Consider the following 22075-nt stretch of genomic DNA (forward strand, 5'->3'; position numbering starts at 1 on the left):
TTTGCAATTGCTTTATTTTAAGCTTGTTTGTGTTTGAATTTCGAGCAAAGCTACACGAAGGCTATCTGCGCTAGCTGTTTCTAATTTTGTAGTGCAAGACTATAGGAAAAGCAGCTAGTCCTCACCACCCACCGCCAACTCTTGGACTACTCTTTTACCAACGAATAGTGGGATTGACTGTCACATGTAACGCTCCCACAGTTGAGAGGGTGAGTATGTTTGGTATGACGGGAATTCGAATCCGGGACCCTCAGATTACGAGTCAAGTTTCTTAACCACCTGGCCATACCAGGCCCTATACATAAAGAATCTTGAAGCGATATAACTAGCTTGTAAGAGTTTTTTTTTTTTTTAATGAGAATTATAAGATAATTTTGATTGTCATGGGGTGATAGCTTGTCAAGTTAGTCCGGAATGACACTGCTGTGTTTACACTGCACGAAGTTTTGTAGGAAATCAGTATTCTGCTGCTGTTTAAGATATATTTATTAATAACACAGCTTTTTTTTTCTGATTCAAAAGTATGAGTTTTAGGACTTACAACAGTAAACTTCTAGATTTAATCCTCTCGATAAAGATGACTCAAGTATTTCTTGCGTAGCTTTGTGTTAAAATCATCAAGCAACAATTCAAAGCCTGTAAATTTTATAATGGTGGGATTCGAGGTCCGATCCTCGCAATGGATATAGGTCAAATAATGTTTGTGTAGTTTTTGATAAAATAAATAAGCAAAGCTACAACATATAGTCATTTTTATGAGTTATTAAAGGTAACTACTAACCTGTCGTACAGATTGTGGGTTATATATAGTTTTTGTTTTGGAAATTCGCACAAAGCTACTCGAGGGCTATCTGTGCTAGCCGTCCCTAATTTAGCAGTGTAAGACTAGAGGGCAGGCAGCTAGTCATCACCACCCACTGCCAACTCTTGGGCTACTCTTTTACCAACGAATAGTGGGATTGACCGTCACATTATAACGTCCCCACGGCTGGGAGGGCGAGCATGTTTGGCGCGACTCGGGCGCGAACCCGCGACCCTCAGATTACGAAGTGCACGCCTTAACGCGCTAGGCTCTGCCGGGCCCTATATATAGTTAAATAATAAAATTAATTTAACCTTACTTGAGTCAGGTTTTGAATCAGAAACGAATGAAACTTTGTCGTTAAGTTCGCAGACGAGAATCTTTTAACTTTAATAATTTTGTGTATAATAATATATAAATAAATAAATATATATATAATATATAATAATATATATAATAATTTTGTATATGCTTTTCAATTTAGGATTAAATGGCAGCCACAGCCATGCAGTTTGAACGAACTCTATACGTTTTAGCGTTATATAAAAAAACGAAACTACCTTTTAATAAAAAAAAAACTGGTTAATCTTCAGCTTGAAACAAAACCAAACAAAGAAACTGATAAGTACCCAGTTTTGCCTTTTAAGCAAAGATTAAAAAAAAATTGGGCTGTAGATACGAGATGTGATTTACATATGAGTAACTTATTTTGCTGTGGAAGGCTTAACACAACTAAAGGGGCGCTGTTTCTAAGACTTGAAAACTTAACCATAAATATTATCCAAATCAAACAAAAATTGAACCAATCAACATCAGTATCTCAACATGGTCCGGAGTACATTATTGTTTATCTTTTTATTTGTTGAACGCGATTTAATAATAATAATGAAATGCATTGCGTGGGCTTAACTCAAGTGACGTTCGTATTTCCTGAGCCACTAGCTGAGTAGAGCGTGTTATATAACAGGATAAGTTGCAAGATTCGAAGTGACAGAAAAACGGACTCACGTTGCCTCAGCAGAAGGACTCCCGCCTTTTTGTCATTGGACCAAGCTAGCTTTGTTAGGAACAAATTGAACGTTCTCGCTTCTCACCTGAACAGACGGGACTGTCACTCCTAGCGCTGAAAGCTTCTAAACACCCTCTGGGTTCAGTATGAGGCCCTCGAGTCTACGTAAAGCTATATTTGCACTTCTCTTCGTCACTGCAGGTAAGTCATACTCCACCGAAAAATATATCATACTGCGATCGACTGTTGTTTAGTTTCAGCTTTAGTAATATTAATCACTGGTGAAAGATCATTTTGTCAATACAAATTGTCATAAAATTCTCTCTTGGTTTCTTACACTCGCATACGCAAAAAGCAATAAAGTTTTCATTCATATTTTCATTAATAAAAGCTTGTTATAACAGAAAACACTACTAGTTTTATCGACCAAAATATACAGTTTTTCAGACTTTATTTTTTGTAATTCAGTATCAGGTTTACTGAATTACTGCACTAAGTAATGCAATACTTTAGAGTCTGAAATAAAATATGTTTTAAGTAGCTTGCAAAACGTCTAGTCTCGATGAAAAGTTTTCAATTACAAAGCCATTTAACTTTTTTGTTTTTCAATTTCGCGCAAAGCTACTCGAGGGTTATCTGCGCTAACCGTTCCTAATTTAGCAGTGTAAGACTAGAGGGAAGGCAGCTAGTCATCACCACCCACCGCCAACTCTTGGGCTACTCTTTTACCAACGAATAGTGGGATTGACCGTCACATTATAACGAACCCACGGCTGAAAGGGCAAGCATGTTTGGTGTGACGGGAATTCAAACCCGTGACCCTCAGATTACGAGTTGAAAGCCTTAACTCACCTGGCCACCTGCCGGGTCAAGTCATTTAATAAAACACCTAATTCTGCATGTTTTTTTTTTTTTTTTACGGTAGGATAAGTGCCCTTTTTTTTCTCTCGAATGCACCACAAAAAAATATAGCAGGCCTTTTTTATTGGTTCCTGTTAAGCGCAAATCTACACAGTTGTTTATCTGTGCTTTGTCTATCATGGGTATCAAGTTGTAAGCTTGCAGATTTACCAGTGAGCCACTGGAAGGGGTAGAAATAAGCAAAAGAGAAAATTTATGGAAAAGTTTCTTAACTGATGAAAAATACAAAATAGTGTGATTATAAACACTTTGCTGGTATAACCTTCTGTGAAGATCCCATCATAAATGACTCATGGAGATCACAGCTTCTACAAATAAAATGTAAGGTACTGACTCCTGTTTTTTTATAAATTAAATAATTAAATTCCAAAAATATTGATATGATGTTAAACGAATTTTCACAAGACATTTGTCTTCTCGGCAGTATCTGGAACCTAAGATTATAAATAGTTGCATTCAGAAGAAAAGAAAGATGTGGTAGTAAAAAATGAAAACTGATACATTTAAAATATTTGTTTATTTCAGCAAATTTATCTTTTAATGAAATATTTTCATTAATTTTTATTACGTAATACTGAAATATTATATGCTGAAACAGTGCTCATTCTTTAAGAGCTTATAATGTTAAATCTCGTTGTTCGATCCCCGTGTTCAGCACATCGCAGTTAGCCTATTGTGTAGCTTTGCGCATAACAAATCAAAGCCAACAATTTTCACGTTTGGAACGGGATACCGCTTTACAGTCTTGAAACAAATCATTATTTGATTGAATAAATTGCCCCTAACTCTGGATGTTTTTAGTCTAGATGGCGCTACTAAAATGCAAATAATTGTATAGTTATATAAGTTTTGACCAAACTTCAATATTCCTTCCTGAAGATGGTGGTGTAAAAACGCCGAAATATGTAAAGCCTCTTTAGGACTAGTCCTTGTTTTTAATAAATTATTTTAACGTTGTATTCCTTTTATTTATATACAGTCATGTGAAAAAGTTGGGACACCCTATGAAAGCCTGTGTATTTTTGTAACATTTTTGGATATATAGATATATAATCTCAATTTTAACAATACTGAGAAATTATAGTAATATAACTAAACAATCAAAACTGAAGAAAAGACTTTTCAAGATCTTCTGTAAATGTAATTCTACAAAAATGCATATTCTAACTGAGGAAAAAGTTAGGACAATCCCACATTTATTTCCACTTAAAATGGCTCAACTCACACACAGGTATATCACATCAGGTGCACATAATTAGAAGATCGTTACTCAGCATTTTGAATGAGGCTTGCCCTATTTAAACCTCAGACATTTAGTTTGGTGTGCTCCCGACTGTTGAAGTGAGAGTGAGCACCATGGTGAGAGCAAAAGAGCTGTCTGAGGCCTTCAGAAAGAAACTTGTAGCAGCTTATGAGTCTGGTAAGGGATTTAAAAAGATCCCAAAAGAGTTTGAAATCAGCCATTCCACTGTGCGGAAAATAGTCAACAAGTGGAGGGCTTTCAAAACAACTGCCAACATGCCCAGGTCTGGTCGTCCAAGCAAGTTCACCCCGAGAGCAGACCGCAAGATACTAAAAGAGGTCTCCAAACACCCTAACATGTCATCACGGGACCTACAGCAGGCTCTGGCTACTGTTGATGTGAAAGTGCATGCCTCCACAATAAGAAAGAGACTGCACAAGTTTAACTTGCATGGGAGGTGTGCAAGGAGGAAACCTTTGCTCTCTAACAGAAACATCAAGGACAGACTGAAGTTTGCCAGAGAGAATGTAGACAAAGACCAGGACTTCTGGAATAATGTTCTTCGGACAGATAAGTCCAAAATTGAATTATTTGGACACCAGAGCAGAGGACATGTTTGGCGTAAACCAAATACAGCATTCCAGGAGAAGAACCTCATACCAACTATGAAGCATGGAGGTGGAAGTGTCATGGTTTGGGGCTGCTTTGCTGAAGCAGGACCTGGACAGCTCACAATCATAGAATCCACCATGAATTCTACTGTATATCAGAGGGTGCTTGAGGATCATGTGAGATCATCTGTATGAATATTAAAGCTGAAGCGGAACTGGACCCTGCAACACGATAATGACTCAAAACATACCAGTAAATCCACCAAGAACTGGCTGAAAACTAAGAAATGGAGAGTCCTGGAATGGCCGAGTCAAAGCCCAGATCTTAATCCCATTGAGATGCTGTGGGGTGACTTGAAACGGGCTGTACATGCAAGAAACCCCTCAAACATCTCACAGCTGAAAGAATTCTGCATTGAGAAGTGGGGCAAACTTTCTTCAGACTGATGTCATAAACTGGTAGATGGCTACAAGAAGCGTCTCACTACAGTTATTTCAGCCAAAGGGGGGTAACACTAGCTATTAGGGGGTAGGGTGTCCTAACTTTTTCCTCAGTTAGAATATGCATTTTTGTAGAATTACATTTACAGAAGATCTTGAAAAGTCTTTTCTTCAGTTTTGATTGTTTAGTTATATTACTATAATTTCTCAGTATTGTTAAAATTGAGATTATATATCTATATATCCAAAAATGTTACAAAAATACACAGGCTTTCATAGGGTGTCCTAACTTTTTCACATAACTGTATATATGTATGTGTATTGCACAAGTTACTTAACCTTAACCTATTTATACAAATGAGCCTTCTTTCATGACAATACTTTTCAAGGAATGTTGTTGTCTGGTAACTAAATAGTTCAGCTTTTGTCATGTGTTGACCAACACGAGTTGAAAACTTATTGTATGGCGGCGTCTATCTCTTCGTGATGTTTTATGGTGCTTAAAGGTTCTTATAATTCAGCTAAAATTCGTTGACAAAGTGTCGTGTTTCTAAAGCTTCAGTATTGGTTTGGTTTGTTTGGAATTAAGCACAAAATCACACAATGGGCTCTCTGTTTTCTGCTTACCACGGTTATCGAATCCCGATTTATAGGGGCGTGAGTCCGCGGGCATGCCGCTGTGCAACTGGGGTACCCCTCTGTAATGAAATGAAGACTAGAGAAGAATTAGGACACAAAAACAAATTCTAAATTTCGTGCAAGGGTACTCGAGGGCTGCCCGCACTAGCACTTTTTAATTTTAAAATGACAGGCCACTCTTTGTCAACAAATAGTGGAACTGACCGTCCCATTATGACGCCCAAAAGACTCAAACATTGAACATTTTCGGTAACAGGTTTCTATCCCGCGACCCACGAGGCTATGCCAGGTCTTCAATATCTACGGATAAACTTGTCTTTATTTTTATTTTTCGTTCTTTAGAGTTTACGCGTAAAGCTAAGAAAGTGCTTTCTGTGGTTTGCTGTCCGTCCCTAATTTTAAACTTATAGATTAGAGGGAAGGCGTCCTTAACTGCACCAGCACATATAAGGCCTAACGATACGGAACGAGAACACCAACTCCTGTCTGTGCAGCCAGTATAAAAAATAAAGTATTTGTAAAATTTTGTGGAGAGAAAACTGTTATAAAATATCACAAATATTTGTTTGTTTGTTTCTAGTTAAGCACAAGTATAACTTGGGCTATCTACGCTGTGCCCACCACCGCTATTGAAACCCGGTTTGTATTGTTATAAGCCTTTAAATTTACAGCTGAGCCAGTGTGTGTAGGGACCACTATAAGTAATACTTATCGATGTGCCAATACATATTTATATGACATTTAATTTTATAAAAGTCGCTGTTTTCTATCACATGTGTCAGGCAGCAAATATTGCGTTGGACATAAAATGAATCTCCTTGTACGCTTTAAATTCTGGAAAAAAAAAAAAAAAAGATAAGAGCCGTACAACCTGCGGGAAAGTTTGCTGATTCACTCTGAAATATTTACTGATTATTATCCGCAAGGTGAGTTAACTTGTAATAATTATCAGGCCAGTTGTGATGTGTTTATTGAAACTAGTTCATGAAACTAAATACAAGTTTCTTGGATCGTAGTAACAGATCACCTTAGATGTTAAACTATGGGTGTATAACTTTAAAAAAAAATCGAAAGAATAAAAAGTAAAAATAACTTTCTGGTTAAAAACTGCTGTTAAAAATGTATAAGTATCGTTACAAGTTTATGATATACTCAAAAAGGTACTGTGGAAACTTGTTGATAACCTGGTGTTTAGTGTGCAGGGATGTGGATCAGAGGACCTAGGGTTCGAGCCACAAGATGCTTTTATACACCCTCCATGTTTTAAGCTGTGAGAGCGTTGCAAGTGACAGTTAATTTTGTCATTAGTTAGGAGTAGCCCTGTAGGCGGTGGGAAATGCCGAATGATTACCCTGCCTCTGGTCACTAGTCCTGAGTTAAGGGTCAGTGGTAAGTTTATGGATTTATAAAGTTCAAATCTGGGGCTTGACTCTCTGCAGTACGCACAACGCATAGAGACCGTTGTGTAACTCTGCACTGAAAACACATATTAATTGAGGACAGAAATGGTTAACCCCTGGGCCTCTAGGCATCACTGTTTATCTCATACGTCGTATAAGGTTTTTTCTTCAAGTTCAAAATACTAAAATCCAGGTAATCTGCCACGCAACAGATAGTAACATATCTTGTTTGTGGTCTGTATTCTGAAACACGTGAGACTAAAGCGTACACTTCTTCCAGTTAGAAAAGAAAATTATTTTCAAAATAAGTAATGTATCGCGAGCTCATACGCCAAATAATGACAATTTCCACAGAATCACAAACCTTGCGATGTAGATTACTATTGTTTAAAGTCCAAATACAGTTTCACAAGAGCTCCACACTACAGTTTTTATATCTGTTCTCGGCTGGAGATATTTTATCTATTTGTATGACTGCATGAGATATTATCCCAGATAATGTCCAATATGCACGAGGCTAGGAAGGGAGGGCTAAACTTCCATTCGTCAACACGTAAGTCAGACACACCTCGGTCGTAAATTTCTCTCATCATCAATAATATTAGTCTAATGGAGCCGGAAATTGGGAAGGAAAGAAATAAACTGTGGAAAATAAGGTAAAAATAGATAAACAGTATTGTGATTAAGCAATGCTACATACAATTGCTTTCTTAAAAGCACAAAGTAATTTATTCTGATTCACCATCAGGTTTTTCGAATTTGTTAAGTTTCATTAAAATACACCAATCCGCAATATGTATATTCATATATGTGTGTGTATATATTTAAAATTAATTTAGTACATTAGAAGTTATCAAATAACGAAATCTTCCCAAAATAAACTCCACTTTATGTTTAAGAACACAACAAGAGTTATAATAGTACGTATCCAGTGGTTTGGTTGATGTTAAACAAAAAGCTACGCAATATGAGTTACCAGTGTTTTGCCCATCACGGGTATCGAAACCCGATTTATAGTGTCGTAAATCTAAAGACTTGCCAATAAGCCACTGAGGGGCGTATGTGTAGTACCTATACATGTCTGATATGCGCTGTATATTAATTTAGCTTGTGGCTTCGTATGTATGTATGTGTGTGATGTCCATCTGAGTGCTCCCATGGTTCTGGAGCTATCGGGACCAAATTTAACAGGAGGACCTAAAGGAGTCATTATCCCTCTACAAAGAGTACCAAGAGGGGTGTGAAGAAGGTTTAAATGTAGGTTTCTCAGGATTGCTGAGGCCAAATTTGTGTTCCTGACCTCCCTCGAGATCTCGGGGGTGCCAAACGTGGCATCAGTACACTAGAGCTTCTGTGAACCACGAGACAGTGTTTAATTAAACTCGTGAATAGAGCGAGAGTACATATGCTAACACGCTAACTTGACACAGGTCTGTAGTTGATTCGTTGACGATTTTTTCTACAGCTAATATCCTTCTCAATATCCGAAAAACTGGACGTGGCCTATTTATTGGCGTGCTAGGCTGTGGTTCAAAAGGTCTCAGGTTTGCGAAAAGATTCCACTAAATATTTTTCTTACATTCATTTGGCCTGGCTTGATCAGGTGATTAAGGCCCTCGACTCGTAATATGAGGGTCGTGGGTTCGAATCTCCGTCGCACCAAACATTCTCGTCCTTTTAGCCGTGGGGGCGATGTAATGTTTGGTCAATACCACTATTCGTTAATGAAAGAGTAGTCCAAGAGTTGGCGGTGGGTAGAGATGACTAGCTGTCTTTCCTCTAGCCTTACATTGTTAAATTAGGAATGGCTAGCGCAGATAGTCCTCGTGTAGCTTTCACGAAATTCAAAATAAATACATTAACCTGTAGGTGTGTTATAAGAATAACCGTCAGTCTCATTATTAAATTAATAACCATCAAAGTTTCTGGTTGACTTTTGTGTGGTTAGTAGTTAAGACTTATAGGGTACAATTTGGCTTAAGATCTAAGGGCATCCCATCTGACCGTTTAATCGATTTTCATATGATGTGCTGTTCAGGTTGAAAATGCAAAATACAACACGCGATATTTAAGAACAAGTTATAAAAATCAGGTTAAAACTTTTATTTGTACTTAGCATTCCTTTTATGTAAATCGTAAAACAGAGTGGACTTCTAATTCTTTTTGATATTCATGGACATAAACCGTAGGCAGGCAAAAATCAAAGAAATAAACCATTATGTTCATGTGAAGCACACTGATAAATACAATAAGAGAACCAACCAATCACCTGTTAAGTATGCTAACAATTACAATAAGACAACCAACCAATCACCTGTGAAGCATACTAACAATTACAATAAAGGAAACAACCAATCATCTGTAGTTCTTCAGTACTTATCAAAGTCACGTCTCCAGTCGTCTGTTTCTCTTATTGACTTTCCTTGCATTAAAAGTACACCATATTCCATTTATTTTTTTAACCATTTCATTTTTTGTTATTTTAGTCATATCTTAAGATCTTTATCTATGAGGCATATTATTAAAAGATATTTCACTGAATTTCAAATTAATACGAAAGTGTAAAGTATACGCAACATCAGTTTCGAAAGAACAAATACTCTTTGGTCCAAGATTTTCCCTCCAGGTGAAACTAATTTTTACAATGTGTTTCCATACTAGTTAAATAGTTCTTTGTTTTTTCACCTTCTGGGCACATAATTCTTTTATTTTCTACTCAAACGACTGATAGTTTGGAATTAAGCACAAAGCTACGAAATTAACTATCTGTGTTGTGCCTTCCACCGGTATCGAAACGAGGTTTCTAGCGGAGTGAATCCGCAGACATACTGCGGTGCCACTGGGGGACACTAATCTGTAATAGAATTTGTTACATAGCCTTGAGCCCATCGTTGACAAAAGTAAAACTTCAAACATAGCGTAAAATCAATTAAGTTATTGTGTGGTTTATTTGTTTTAGTAGGGTAAAATTACCTAAATTACTGTGTGATTTGTTTGTTTTAGTAGAGTAAAATTAATTAAATTATTGTGTGGTTTGTTTGTTTCAGTAGAGTAAAATTAACTAAATTATTGTGTGGTTTGTTTGTTTCAGTAGAGTAAAATTAACTAAATTATTGTGTGGTTTGTTTGTTTTAGTAGAGTAAAATTAACTAAATTATTATGGGGTTTGTTTGTTTAAGTAGAGCAAAATTAACTAAATTATTGTGGGGTTTGTTTGTTTCAGTAGACTAAAATTAACTAAATTATTGTGTGGTTTGTTTGTTTTAGTAGAACAAAATTAACTAAATTATTGTGTGGTTTGTTTGTTTCAGTAGAACAAAATTAACTAAATTATTGTGTGGTTTGTTTGTTTTAGTAGAACAAAATTAACTAAATTATTGTGTGGTTTGTTTGTTTCAGTAGACTAAAATTAACTAAATTATTGTGTGGTTTGTTTGTTTTAGTAGAACAAAATTAACTAAATTATTATGTGGTTTGTTTGTTTCAGTAGAGTAAAATCACTTACATTATTATGTCGTTTGTTTGTTTGTTTCAGTAGAGTAAAATCACTTAAATTATTATGTGATTTCTTTTACTGCAAAGCTACACAATTAGTTATATGCGCTTTGTCCACCGCGGGAACCGAACCACTGATTTTAACATTGTAAATCCTTAAACAATTTATCATTAAAATACCGGAGGACAATATTTTCTTAACTTGACAGCATTGTTTAGTAATTTATTTTACCTCGTGGTAATAGGGGTAAATTTCTTCTTCTTATGTTAAGGTGTTGTGATATTTTTATTAATAAAAATGCCAAGTTTATCTTGAATGACACGACTTCGTACTGGTATCTAAAGAGATGTGTGGTGTTCAGTAATAACGGCACCAACAGAAAGAGTATATCAATAAGCTGCCATGTAAAAAAGTAAACATCGTAATTTTGTATTAGGAAAACCTTCATGCTAAGGTGGTTTCAGCAATAATGCAAAATGTAATGGGTCCGGTATGTTCAGGTTGACTCCCTACCTGAGAGTCTCGGGTTCGATTTCTCGTCCCAGAAAACATGCTCGCCCATTCATCCGTAGGGACGTTATAACGTTATGATTTATCCCGCTATTCATTGATAAAAGAGGAGTCCAAGAGCTGATGGTGTGTGGTGATGATTACCTGCTTTCCTTCTAGTCCATCACTGCTGAATTAGGACGGCTAGCGCCGATAGCCCTCGTCTAGCTTTGCCAAAATGTGAGAAAACAAACTATTGTGTAAAAAATTATAAACGTGTACTTTTTCTGCTTCTTGTTTTAATATTTTTGTTTTGAAAGGAACATTTTTGATTTTTGTTTTGCTTCCCCGACTCCCAATTTTACATCACTGATAATGACATTGTCAGTGAGGTGAGAGTCATTAACACTAGTACAATATTTTAATGGTTTCTGAATGCGTAAACCTAACAGTGAGATAAGATGTACATGATTAATTATGGATATCTTAACGCCACTAAGAACGAGTGTAACAATATGTTATGCAAAATACGAATAAAATCTAAACAAATCCAGTACTATTGTATAACTAAAAACAGTTGTGTTGGTTTGTTATTCAGTATTGCGCTCACCGTCGGTATCGAAACCCAGTTTTTAACGATATAAGTTCTCAGAATTTCCGATGAGCAACAGAGAAATGACTAAAAACAAACAAATATTTAAATAGTTGCGTGATTAAAAGACAGTTCTTTATGTAGTTAATTACAAAGTGTGCGCTCGGAAGGTTGTGTAAGCCCTTGCCATCCTTTCCTTATGTTCTAAGAGTGCCCTTTCATTTAGTCATGGTTCATCATGACCAGGTGGTTAGGGCGCTCGACTCGCAATCTAAGGGTCGAGTGTTCGAATTCCCATCACATCAAACATGCTTGCCCTTTCAGTCGTGTGATGTGACGGTCAGTCCCACTATTCGTTAGTAAAAGAGTAGTCCAAAGGTTGGCAGTGGATGGTGATGACTAGTTGCCTTCCATCTAGTCTTACGCTGCTAAATTAGGAACGGCTAGCGCAAATAGTCTTCGTGTAGCTTTGCGCAAAATTCAAAAAACAGTCATAAAAATCTTCCACAACAACTAAAATATACACGTGATTCTACAGGCTCCACACTTTTGGCTGTAAGTGAGTTATAAATGTAACCAGTTGCTTGGTTCAAAGAACCAGAAAAAGCCTTTGTGGCAGCAGATGTTACCGTCTGACTACTCAGACACTGGCCGTTAGTTTAAAATCCCTCGATAAAACTGCGGTAAGTTTACGCATTATACAGGATTCAATTCTCCGTGGTGGACACAGCAGACCCTGTATGGCTTTGCTCTAAAAGAGAAAAACAAACAATAGTTTGAAATTATGTGTAAGTTACACACGAATCCTAGGGGTCTCTCGTCTGACCGTTAACCATGCATATGTAAGTTGCTATTTAAATTTTTTAAAATCCGTGCCCTAACACTCTCTACAACGTCAAACCTTTAAGCAACGAAACTTTTGTTAAGACTAAACGGAACAAAAAAATCGTACAAAGTTAGGGAGAGTGCAAGACATGATCGATCTGATAATAACATAATAAAGTCGGCACTCATTACATACTTTCACGTACTAACACTTAGTTCCTGGCTCATGTTCCACGAGTCGTTGGTGGAAATGTGTCTCAGCCATGACATTAACTCAGAAGAAATTGATTACATATCAAGAGTGCCGACAGGCACGCGCCATAACTCTGGAAATAGGGAAGTTAGTTCTATTTGAATCTTATCTTACAACTGCTTTTTCGTTGGGTCTCGCAAAACTGCACAAGTGCTAGCTGTTCCTCATTTTGAGCTAATAAGTTAGAGGAAAAGCAGCTAGTTAACAGTACCCACCGCCAACTGTTGGAATACCCTAATCAAGTTGATAAACGCCCTTATAATGCACCCACGCTATTAAAGCGAGGAAAGTGATTGTTTTTATTGTGATAACAAGATGTTAACCCCCCCCCTCAGCTCAGCCCATTATACACCAGACCACTTTCAGATCTACAAGTGTTTATCATTGAAGTTAAAGATAAGTTACTATGATATTTCAGGACTGTATTTGATTAAGTTGATTAGTTTCTTTAGCCCTGTAACTGCTTAGAGAGCGAACCGAAACTTCTTTCTGTGTCCATCTATACGCAAAATAATAGAAACGCAACATACTTATAAGCACAAATAGATGGATTTTCAGAATGTTATAAGTGTCTTGCACGAAGCTGTTAGAAACAAGTTGAACAAGGCGTGTATTTTAGAAACAATCGTGAAACTTTCGTTTTCCTAACCGAGTTTATGCTCTGGTCTCGCAAACACCCTTTGTACAGAAAATTCCCTCCATTTTTAAAGCTAAATCTCTCGCAAAATTACTGTTTTCTTCCTTAAAGTATGCATGTGTCTAAAAACATAAAAAAATTAGTAATCTGTCGGTGAGCGAGTAATCAGTAATTCCTGTTTGACTTACATAATTTTCTGTTTGTAAGTTTGATTCTTCTTAGAAAATGAACTCTGTTCGCTAAATCAATTTTACTGTGGAAAAGACAAGTACGATAACCTATTACATTAAAAGTTTTAAATATCCAACAGTACTTTGGCACTTCAGAATGAGTCACCTTATGTAGGTCTGGTCACGTTTATGGGGGGAAATCTTGTGAGTCCTGATTTAGGTCACAATTAATAGTTTGCTATGACTTTGCCACAAACCATCAACGAGTCCTGCAAACAGGGGAATCTTCATACAGGAAACGAGCTAACTTTATAAAACATTTATCATTTCCCTCAACCCCTCAACAGAATGTCAATTCAGGGGTAAAGGATCCTTTTCCTCGACTTGAGACTGACCCTTCATTTTAATTACAACCTACTATTTTTCGACGGGATGTTTGAATTAGTTTCCACGGATGGAGGAGAGTTTTCTTGAACACAGAATCTTAGAGGATAGTTTTCCGAAGACAGAACCTTAGAGGATAGTTTTCCTGAAGACAGAACCTTAGAGGATAGTTTTCCTGAAGACAGAACCTTAGAGGATAGTTTCCTGAAGACAGAACCTTAGAGGATAGTTTTCCTGAAGACAGAACCTTAGAGGATAGTTTCCTGAAGACAGAATCTTAGAGGATACTTTTCCTGAAGACAAAATTTTAGAGGATAGTTTTCCCGAAGACAGAACCTTAGAGGATAGTTTTCCTGAAGACAGAACCTTAGAGGATAGTTTTCCCGAAGACAGAATTTTAGAGGATAGTTTTCCAGAAGACAGAACCTGAGCCATCCTCTTAGTTCTAACATTTTCTTATTCAAAAAGCTTCCACGGATAAAGAATTATTTTCCTTGATACAGTAACTGAACCAAACTTGTGGGTAAAAAGTATGTTTCCTAGACAGAGAACTTGGACCAGTTCATGGGGTGGGGGACATTCCTCTCAACACAATGCATGATCCAACCTCGTAGCTACAGGATTTCTTTCTTTACCCAAAATATTGAGCTAACTTTAAACCATAGATTATTTCGATAAATTTCGCGGATAGTTAATATTACGAGAATTTCCCAATATTTTCTAACTGACATTATTAAAAGAGAAATAATAATAATAAACAGTGAGTAAAGTCTCGAACCTTTTCAATGGAGTGTTTTTCCTAATTGTTCATAGTGTCACGCAAGCACTAGAAACATAATATCTTTATTTTATGCGATGTCTTGCAAGATTTACGTATAAGGAGAAACACTTCCTGACCTCTGACAGGCCAGAGTGTGGTTAGATTTCCCAATAAGTTTAGGCTTCATCTCATTTATTAATGCTGACGAACGCTTCATTATTGGGGTTAACGTGGACGGAATGCATCAGGCAGCTACGTAATACATTTTGTTTGAACTAATTTCTCGATGCCCTCGTGGGATGTGAAAGTACGTTTTACTGCCTGTAGACTTATTGAAAGTCAATAGTCAACCATACAGAATTTAGTTTCTATAACACTGATAAATGCCCCCTTCCCACCAATGGCACAGAGGTAAGTCTGCGAACTTATAAGACTAAAACCAGGGTTTTGATACCAGTGGTGGGCATAGCAAAAATAGTCCATGGTGTAGTTTTTCGCTTAGCTTCAGACAAACGAAGAAATGCTAGTTTAATCTGATTTACCACTAGGCCTATATGGAATTTAAACTTTTTATTCGTTGCTGTTTGTGTTGTACTTAAAAAAAAGGAAGAAAGAAAATATATTTAGCTTTAATTTTTTTTTTTTTTGAAGAATCGGAAGATCGTGGTTTTCCTAATGTCGCTGGGTTAAGCAAAAACAAGTTGATTTGCTGGAAAGAACTAGACTTAAAATGGTTGTTTCTAAAAGTAAATTAATATTTTAAATACTATTTTTATTCTACGAAACGCCAACTGATTAATAATAAAGATAAGTAACTATTCCTTTCAGAAAATACTAATTATTGTTTCAATTTTCTGCAAAAACTATACAATATATGATTATTTCTAGCTCTGAACTGATAGTCTTGAAGGAATGTAGACAGTCAAGATCGCCCACCACCAACACTTGGTGTAATTTTGTCTGATAAAATAACGGTATTTATCTGTTACTCTTGTAACACATCCACAGCCCCAAACTGCGGAGTATGTTTTACAGAAATAGGACATGTGCATAACTTTGTCATACTTCGAAATGAAAGGTCCATTAAAAAGACCATTAATTCTGTTTAAAACGTTTCTGGTCAGGTGGTTAGGGCACTGTACTCCGCAATTTGAGGGTCGGAGATTCGAATCCCAGTCACACCAAATATGCTCGCCCTTTCAACCGAAGAGGTGTTATAATGTGACGGCCAATCCAATATTCGTTGGTAAAATAGATAACTCAAGCGTTGGCGGTGGGTGGTGATGACTAGCTGCCTTCCCTCTTGTCTTACATTAAATTAGGGATGGATAGCGCGCAGCTTGTAGCTTTGCGTGATATAAAACAAAACGTTTCAAAGGCGAATTGTTGTTCTAGTCGTCTTCGTTGCACTACTGGCATAATAGAAATATGTCTGCGTGCCTAAATGAATTATATTTTAATATTACAACAGACGCTCTTGATGCCGGCTAACAACAATGTTTGAATGTATGTATACGACACCAACGTTGTCAATCATTTATGTTTTAATTTCAGTATGTAATGCCGATCCAATAATAGTTTAATACAGGCCAGTATACAATCATTAATTCTAATTAAAATCAGTTAAAACACAACTCCTCTGTAGGAATAATACGAAACAAAAACAGTCTTACATTTAATATACAGTAGAATACTATATCAGACGGACTCAGAATCACAATTGGGTGGTTTACTCTGTGGCAATATCTGACAGAAAAAAAACCCAACAAAGTGACCGTAAAATGCAAAATTACCCAATTGTGGCTTATATAAAAATTTTCGGGGTTAAAATTTGAACATAAAATTCCTCCCCTCCCTCCCCCATTTCGTATCTTTCAAACAGCACAAGGTATGTGCACGTTGGGATATTTTTATTTTACGGAACGTCTTCTAAGGTGACATACACACATTCAATACCAATATTTGTGGCATGGTAAGGTTTTCAAGTCACAGAGCTCAAAGTTTAACCATTCGAAAATATGAGATGTCCAGGATTTGATCTTTAGTTCGAAATTCCCTTAAAATCGGGAACCAACACATACAGTTTAACACTTGTTCTAAACAATGTATTCTTTTGTGTATCTTTTACCCTTTCCAAGTATTCGAGTTTTCTTATTTGCTGTGATCCTGTATTTAAGAAACAATACATCCATTTGTGTCATTGGTGAACTTTATACATTACGTACCAACCTAGAGGAAACTTCAGACTTGTCTGTCAGCTACAGGTGAAACACCGGAAGATCACAGAGCGACTTAATAGAAATATCTCAGATCTCACGAAGTACCTTTCGAACTGCATCTTGCTTCAAGAAAACTCACATATATATTTGTATTACGAGTAGGTCTTTCTGTCCAAGCCTAAAAGAAGATTAAAGGCTATTGACAAAATTAATTTCCTTCCATCTTCTGTGCAGACAATTATCGAAAGGTAGATATAAAGAAATAAAGACATAAAGATATGAAGGTATAAAGGCAACCAAGTATAGATAGAGAGATAGACATACAGGTATACAAAGAGAGACAGACAAGTAGATAGGTATCGATACATTGGTTTGTTTTTAATTTCACGAAAACCTCCAGGAGGGTTATTTGCGCTAGCCGTCCCTACTTTAGCAGTGAAAGACGAGAGGGTTCCAATCTCGGTCACATCAAACATGCTCGCCCTTTTAACCGTGGGGGCGTTATAACGTGACGGTCCATCCAACTATTCGTTGGTAAAAGAGTAACTCAAGAGTTGATGGTGGGTGGTGATGATTAGTTGCCTTCCCTCTTACACTCTAAAATTAGGGATGGCTAGAGCAGATAGTCTTTATGTAGCTTTGCGCGAAATTCAAAACCAACCAAACCTTTATTTCCTCACATACCAGTTTTTGAAAGTATATTCTAGCCATGAAAACCTGCCTTTTTTGTACGGTATAAATAATTTTTTAAAGAATGCTGCCTGCAAATAGTTTAATGGTAAGTCTGAAGACTTACAGCCCTAGAAACTGAGCTTAGATACTCGTGGTAGGCACAGCACAGATAGCCCATTCTTTAGCTTTGCGTTTAATAACAAACAAATAATGAAGAAATTTCTTGAATGGAAATATCTTTCGGTTACCTTAACATCGGCCCCTATGTTAACATATAGAGATTTTTTTTTCGTGACCTTAAGAACTAGTCACTTCTAAACTGGGCCGTAGTTCAAATGTATACCAACATTCGTCAAAATTCACTGAGCCATTTTTGGGGAATTTTGGTGACAAACAGTCTTACAGGGGTGAAAACAAGTAATAAGAATCACGTAATTATAACGTTTGTGGTTTTATTTAATTATCTTCAAATATAAGCAAAAGTTCAAATGATAGACATATTCACGAATTTTGAATAGCGAGCGACGCTGATACATTCACGTGACGTCAAACGTTTTTGGAGTTTGCTTCATTGCTGTGACGTAGTATATCATCATAAAAACGTCATACTTTTGAACATGTGCATAACGTATTTTTCATGTCAAGATGTTTTTATAATAATTTGTTAATAATAATTTTGATCTAGGATCTCAAATGTAGCTCAGACTCCTCACTAGACGTTTCATAACGTGTTTTGACAGAACGTGATCGAATCATGTCGTAAAGCATCAACTTAGGTTGTCTTTAAAAAATAAAAAAACGATTAAACACATAATTAAACACATGATTTTCATTCGTTACTTTTCATATATTATCTTTAAAACACTATATAACACAATGTATGTGTTGTTCCTGGATAGTATGTTTTATTTCTTAATTGCTTATGTTGTAAAAGTACGGAAAATGGACATTATTCCCTTCAAACTTTGATTTTGTGACCTGGATAATGAAATTTAGAAATTAACTTATTTTCTTTGTAAAAACTGGCATTTTTGCACATTTTCTTTTACATCAGGTCTGAATAAAACATATGAATCAAGATTTATACTAAAGTTATGCAAAATGAAGTGAGTAGTTTTCGAGATTTGCTACTGTAATGTAAATCACTTTCATGTATCAGCCCCGAAATATAGTCTTCCATCACAATTTCGTTATACACTTCTTGGTAGCGGCGTTCAAAGTTCAGTACATCTTGGTGGAAGCGCTCGCCTTGCTCCTCTGAGTATGCTCCCACGTTCTCCTTGAATTTATCAAGATGAGCGTCAAGGATTTGCTGCTCTCTTCTGAGGATTGCTGCTTTCTCTCTGGCGGAGTGGGTACAGAGAGCTCAGGGTAGTGTTGCATAGGGGCGATGGATGATGGATGGAAGGTCCGGATACATGATAGCAGATGCATTTTTGCCAGCCCGACTTTTGGAAGGGTCCACCATGCAGAAGTACCAATTACTTGAGTGGTCAGTGGGTTCACACCAAATTCTTGGAATAGTGAACTTCATGGCTCTCTTTTCCCCTCTGTAACATCTTGCAAAAGAGCAAAATAAAATTGTTATTATGAAGAATAAATTTATTTCATCCACAACTAATGTGTAAGAGGTTCATATATTTTATATGTGATATTTTTTCTGTACTATTGGTAATTAAAAAAATTAAAATATATTTAAATTTAAAAGGTCTAAAATTTGTATAAAATAAAATCTTACTATTCAAGCAAGCAAAAAGTGTCCGTCTTACCTTCTGGAGTTTGTTTTTTTTCTTGCGGTGCTCGCAGGTAAAATGAGGTGCCCAGGGTTTGTCTTGATCCCCGTCAGGCATGTCGAAATATGTCTTGTAGGCTTCACACATTTTAGCAGTTGCTGTCACAGAGCATATTTTCGCTTCTGTCTTGATAAATTGGCCACATACATAGCAGTATGTGTATGGAGAATGCTTGCAGCTTCTTGATGACATCTCTGATAAAATTAGATTGGTCTATGTGTTCACTTAGGCAGCTAGAAATAAACTGAAGTGGTGAGTGGTGAACCCTTGTATATATATATATTACTATGGAAAATTCTAGAAAATTATGAAAGATTCTTCAAAATTATCGTAAGTTCTACAATATTATAAAAAATTCTTGTACGTTTGAGAAAATTCTCTATCAGCTACTCGGGACTGAATCTACCTGGAATGTTCTGGAAAATGGATAAATTTAAAAATTTCATTACCAGGTCACAAAAGCAAAGTTTGAAGAGAAAAATAGGTCTTTTCCATTTACTTTAGGCATAAGCAATTGGGAAATAACACTTTCTGCTCTGGAACAAGAATAAGGTAAAAATTTTGTTATATAGTGTAATCGTTTAATTTCAAACGGCTTAGAAAGTAGGTAAATATACAATACCGTGTAATGTAATATAAAATAAAGTTTGGTTCGGCATGACCAGGTGGTTAAAGCACTTGACTCGTAATCCGAGGGTTGCGGGTTCGAATCCGCGTCACATCAAAAACATGCTCTCCCTTTCAGCCATTGTGACATTATGACGTGATGGTCAATCCTACTATTCGTTGGTAACAGAGTAACCCAAAGTGGTTGGCGGTGGGTGGTTATGACTAGTTGCCTTCCCTCTAGTCTTACACTACTAAATTAGGGACGGCTAGCGCAGATAGCACTGAAGTAGGTTTGCGCGAAATTCAAACCAAACCAAAATAAAGCTTAAATTGACTGTAACGTAACAAAGCCTTCACATTGACAAACAAATGTTAGAAGTATCCATATAAATTTAGCAATGTTCTGTTATTGTGGACGTAAACTTTATAGTCGACTTCAAAAGTGTTCTCAAACCTGCATAAGATTCATCATGGCAAAAAATCTAATCCCGAGTTGTCGTTGTTGTTGTTTTTTGGTATAGTTGCTACGTCACATAGAAGTATTGGCACACTGTTCAATCGACTGTTTCCTTTGGTTCCCGAGAAGTGCTTCTATATCTGGAAGAACATTCATCAAGGAGATGTATTGATGGCTGATGGAGGGATGGAGACTTCACAGTCCACCAAAGACCCACTTCTGTTCGAAGAAAAGCCAACTTCCAACTTATGGCACGTTCACGAGAAACACCAGAAACGAAACTCGGACTGTATGAGGAAATGTATAGCGCAAGGCATTCTTCATCCTGTCCAGTGCCATTCTTTGTGCTGACGGTGCTTTCGGACGGTAAACCAAATGGATGTAGTATATACCATAATGAAACATTATGCATGTTTAGTATTTAGATGATATATACAATATATTTATTTACTAGCTCAAAAATAAATAAATAAATAAAGTTTCTTCACACAATAGGCTTTCACCAAATAAATTTAAGAGTTTTTGTTATGTTATCATTTATCGCTCATACCAGGTAGTTTTACATTACTACAAAATAGCCGGAAAAGAAGACAAGCCTACTTGTTATCAGTGTAACGTGATTACAGATCTTAAAAACAGAAATATTACTAGTTAAAATAGATTATCTTCATAATGCACCAATGGACGCTCCTCTGGTAGTTTGATTTTTCGCAGAACCACATTATAGGTTATCAATTCTGTGTCTACCATGGGTAACGAAATCCACTTTTTAGCATAGTTAGCCTTCAGACTTACGCCTGATAGAGGTAACTATCACTGTAGCCAATTAAAAAGCTTAGTTTTCCGTCGTTACGTAAATAAATGTATTCTGTGCTCAATGTCGCACTGTTTGGAATAGCACACAATTGGTTTTATTAAAAGATGGAAGAAAACCTGAAATATTTATTTCCTTTTCTTTGTTTCTTTTTCAGAGTCTGTTTGAGAACGACGGAGAAAACTTTCCTCCAGACGCCATATTTGTTAAATATCCATGAGAGAATCCTCTTTTTCTGTTTGTGTTTTTTTCGGAACTGATTAGATTAAATTAAATATGATGTGTAGATAGGTTATTAACATAATTTATTTATAAGGGAACATTTCTCTATTTAAGAGATGATTATAATGTAGTGAAATATTTTGTTTTGTGGTTGATATTTTAACAAAATTAAAACCAACAGATATTCCCTAAGAAATATTTGAATTTCACACCTTACAACCTTTTATTATGAGTTAAGCCTCTATGAGTTAAAATAATAAAGAGACCAAAGCATTATTTCCGCATTGTCGGTATACCACGAGGTCAATTATGCGCGTGTTTGTTACTAAGTTTATTTTAAATGATTTACAAAATGTCTATACATAATTCAGATACCAAACACAGTTATTGGTGTTTTGTAACTTCATGGTCCAGAACGAATTATCGTTTCAAGCATTTTAAAATCAAATACGAATTTGAGGAGGTCGTGTTATGTGCTCTTTCTCGATATTTTCTTGACATATGAGAAACACTTTTTACGGGTTATCTTTTTGAATTAATTATTTACGTGTTTACATACTTAGATAGCACTTGTTTACAACTATTGAATTATTTTTTGACTGCTGTTTATTCCAAAA

At 36.2% G+C, this 22075-nt stretch overlaps 1 protein-coding gene across 1 annotated transcript; it reads left to right on the forward strand.

Moving 5' to 3' along the window:
- Positions 1-1796: 1796 nt before the first annotated feature.
- On the forward strand, positions 1797-21721 carry LOC143238359 (uncharacterized). The gene is made up of 3 exons (XM_076478508.1): positions 1797-2012; positions 20487-20788; positions 21394-21721. Exons 1-2 carry the CDS (start codon positions 1958-1960, stop codon positions 20771-20773), a joined length of 342 nt encoding a protein of 113 aa, XP_076334623.1. The 5' UTR covers positions 1797-1957; the 3' UTR covers positions 20774-20788; positions 21394-21721.
- Positions 21722-22075: the final 354 nt, after the last annotated feature.

This window comes from Tachypleus tridentatus, chromosome 13, assembly GCF_004210375.1.
Source record: "Tachypleus tridentatus isolate NWPU-2018 chromosome 13, ASM421037v1, whole genome shotgun sequence".
NCBI lineage: Eukaryota > Metazoa > Arthropoda > Merostomata > Xiphosura > Limulidae > Tachypleus > Tachypleus tridentatus.

Bases quoted from the DNA above. Each gene is read 5' to 3' on its own strand.
- LOC143238359 (XM_076478508.1), top strand. From the start codon at position 1,958: ATGAGGCCCTCGAGTCTACGTAAAGCTATATTTGCACTTCTCTTCGTC. The intron at 2,013-20,486 runs GTAAGTCATACT...TTTTTGGTATAG, and splicing joins ACTTCTCTTCGTCACTGCAG to TTGCTACGTCACATAGAAGT.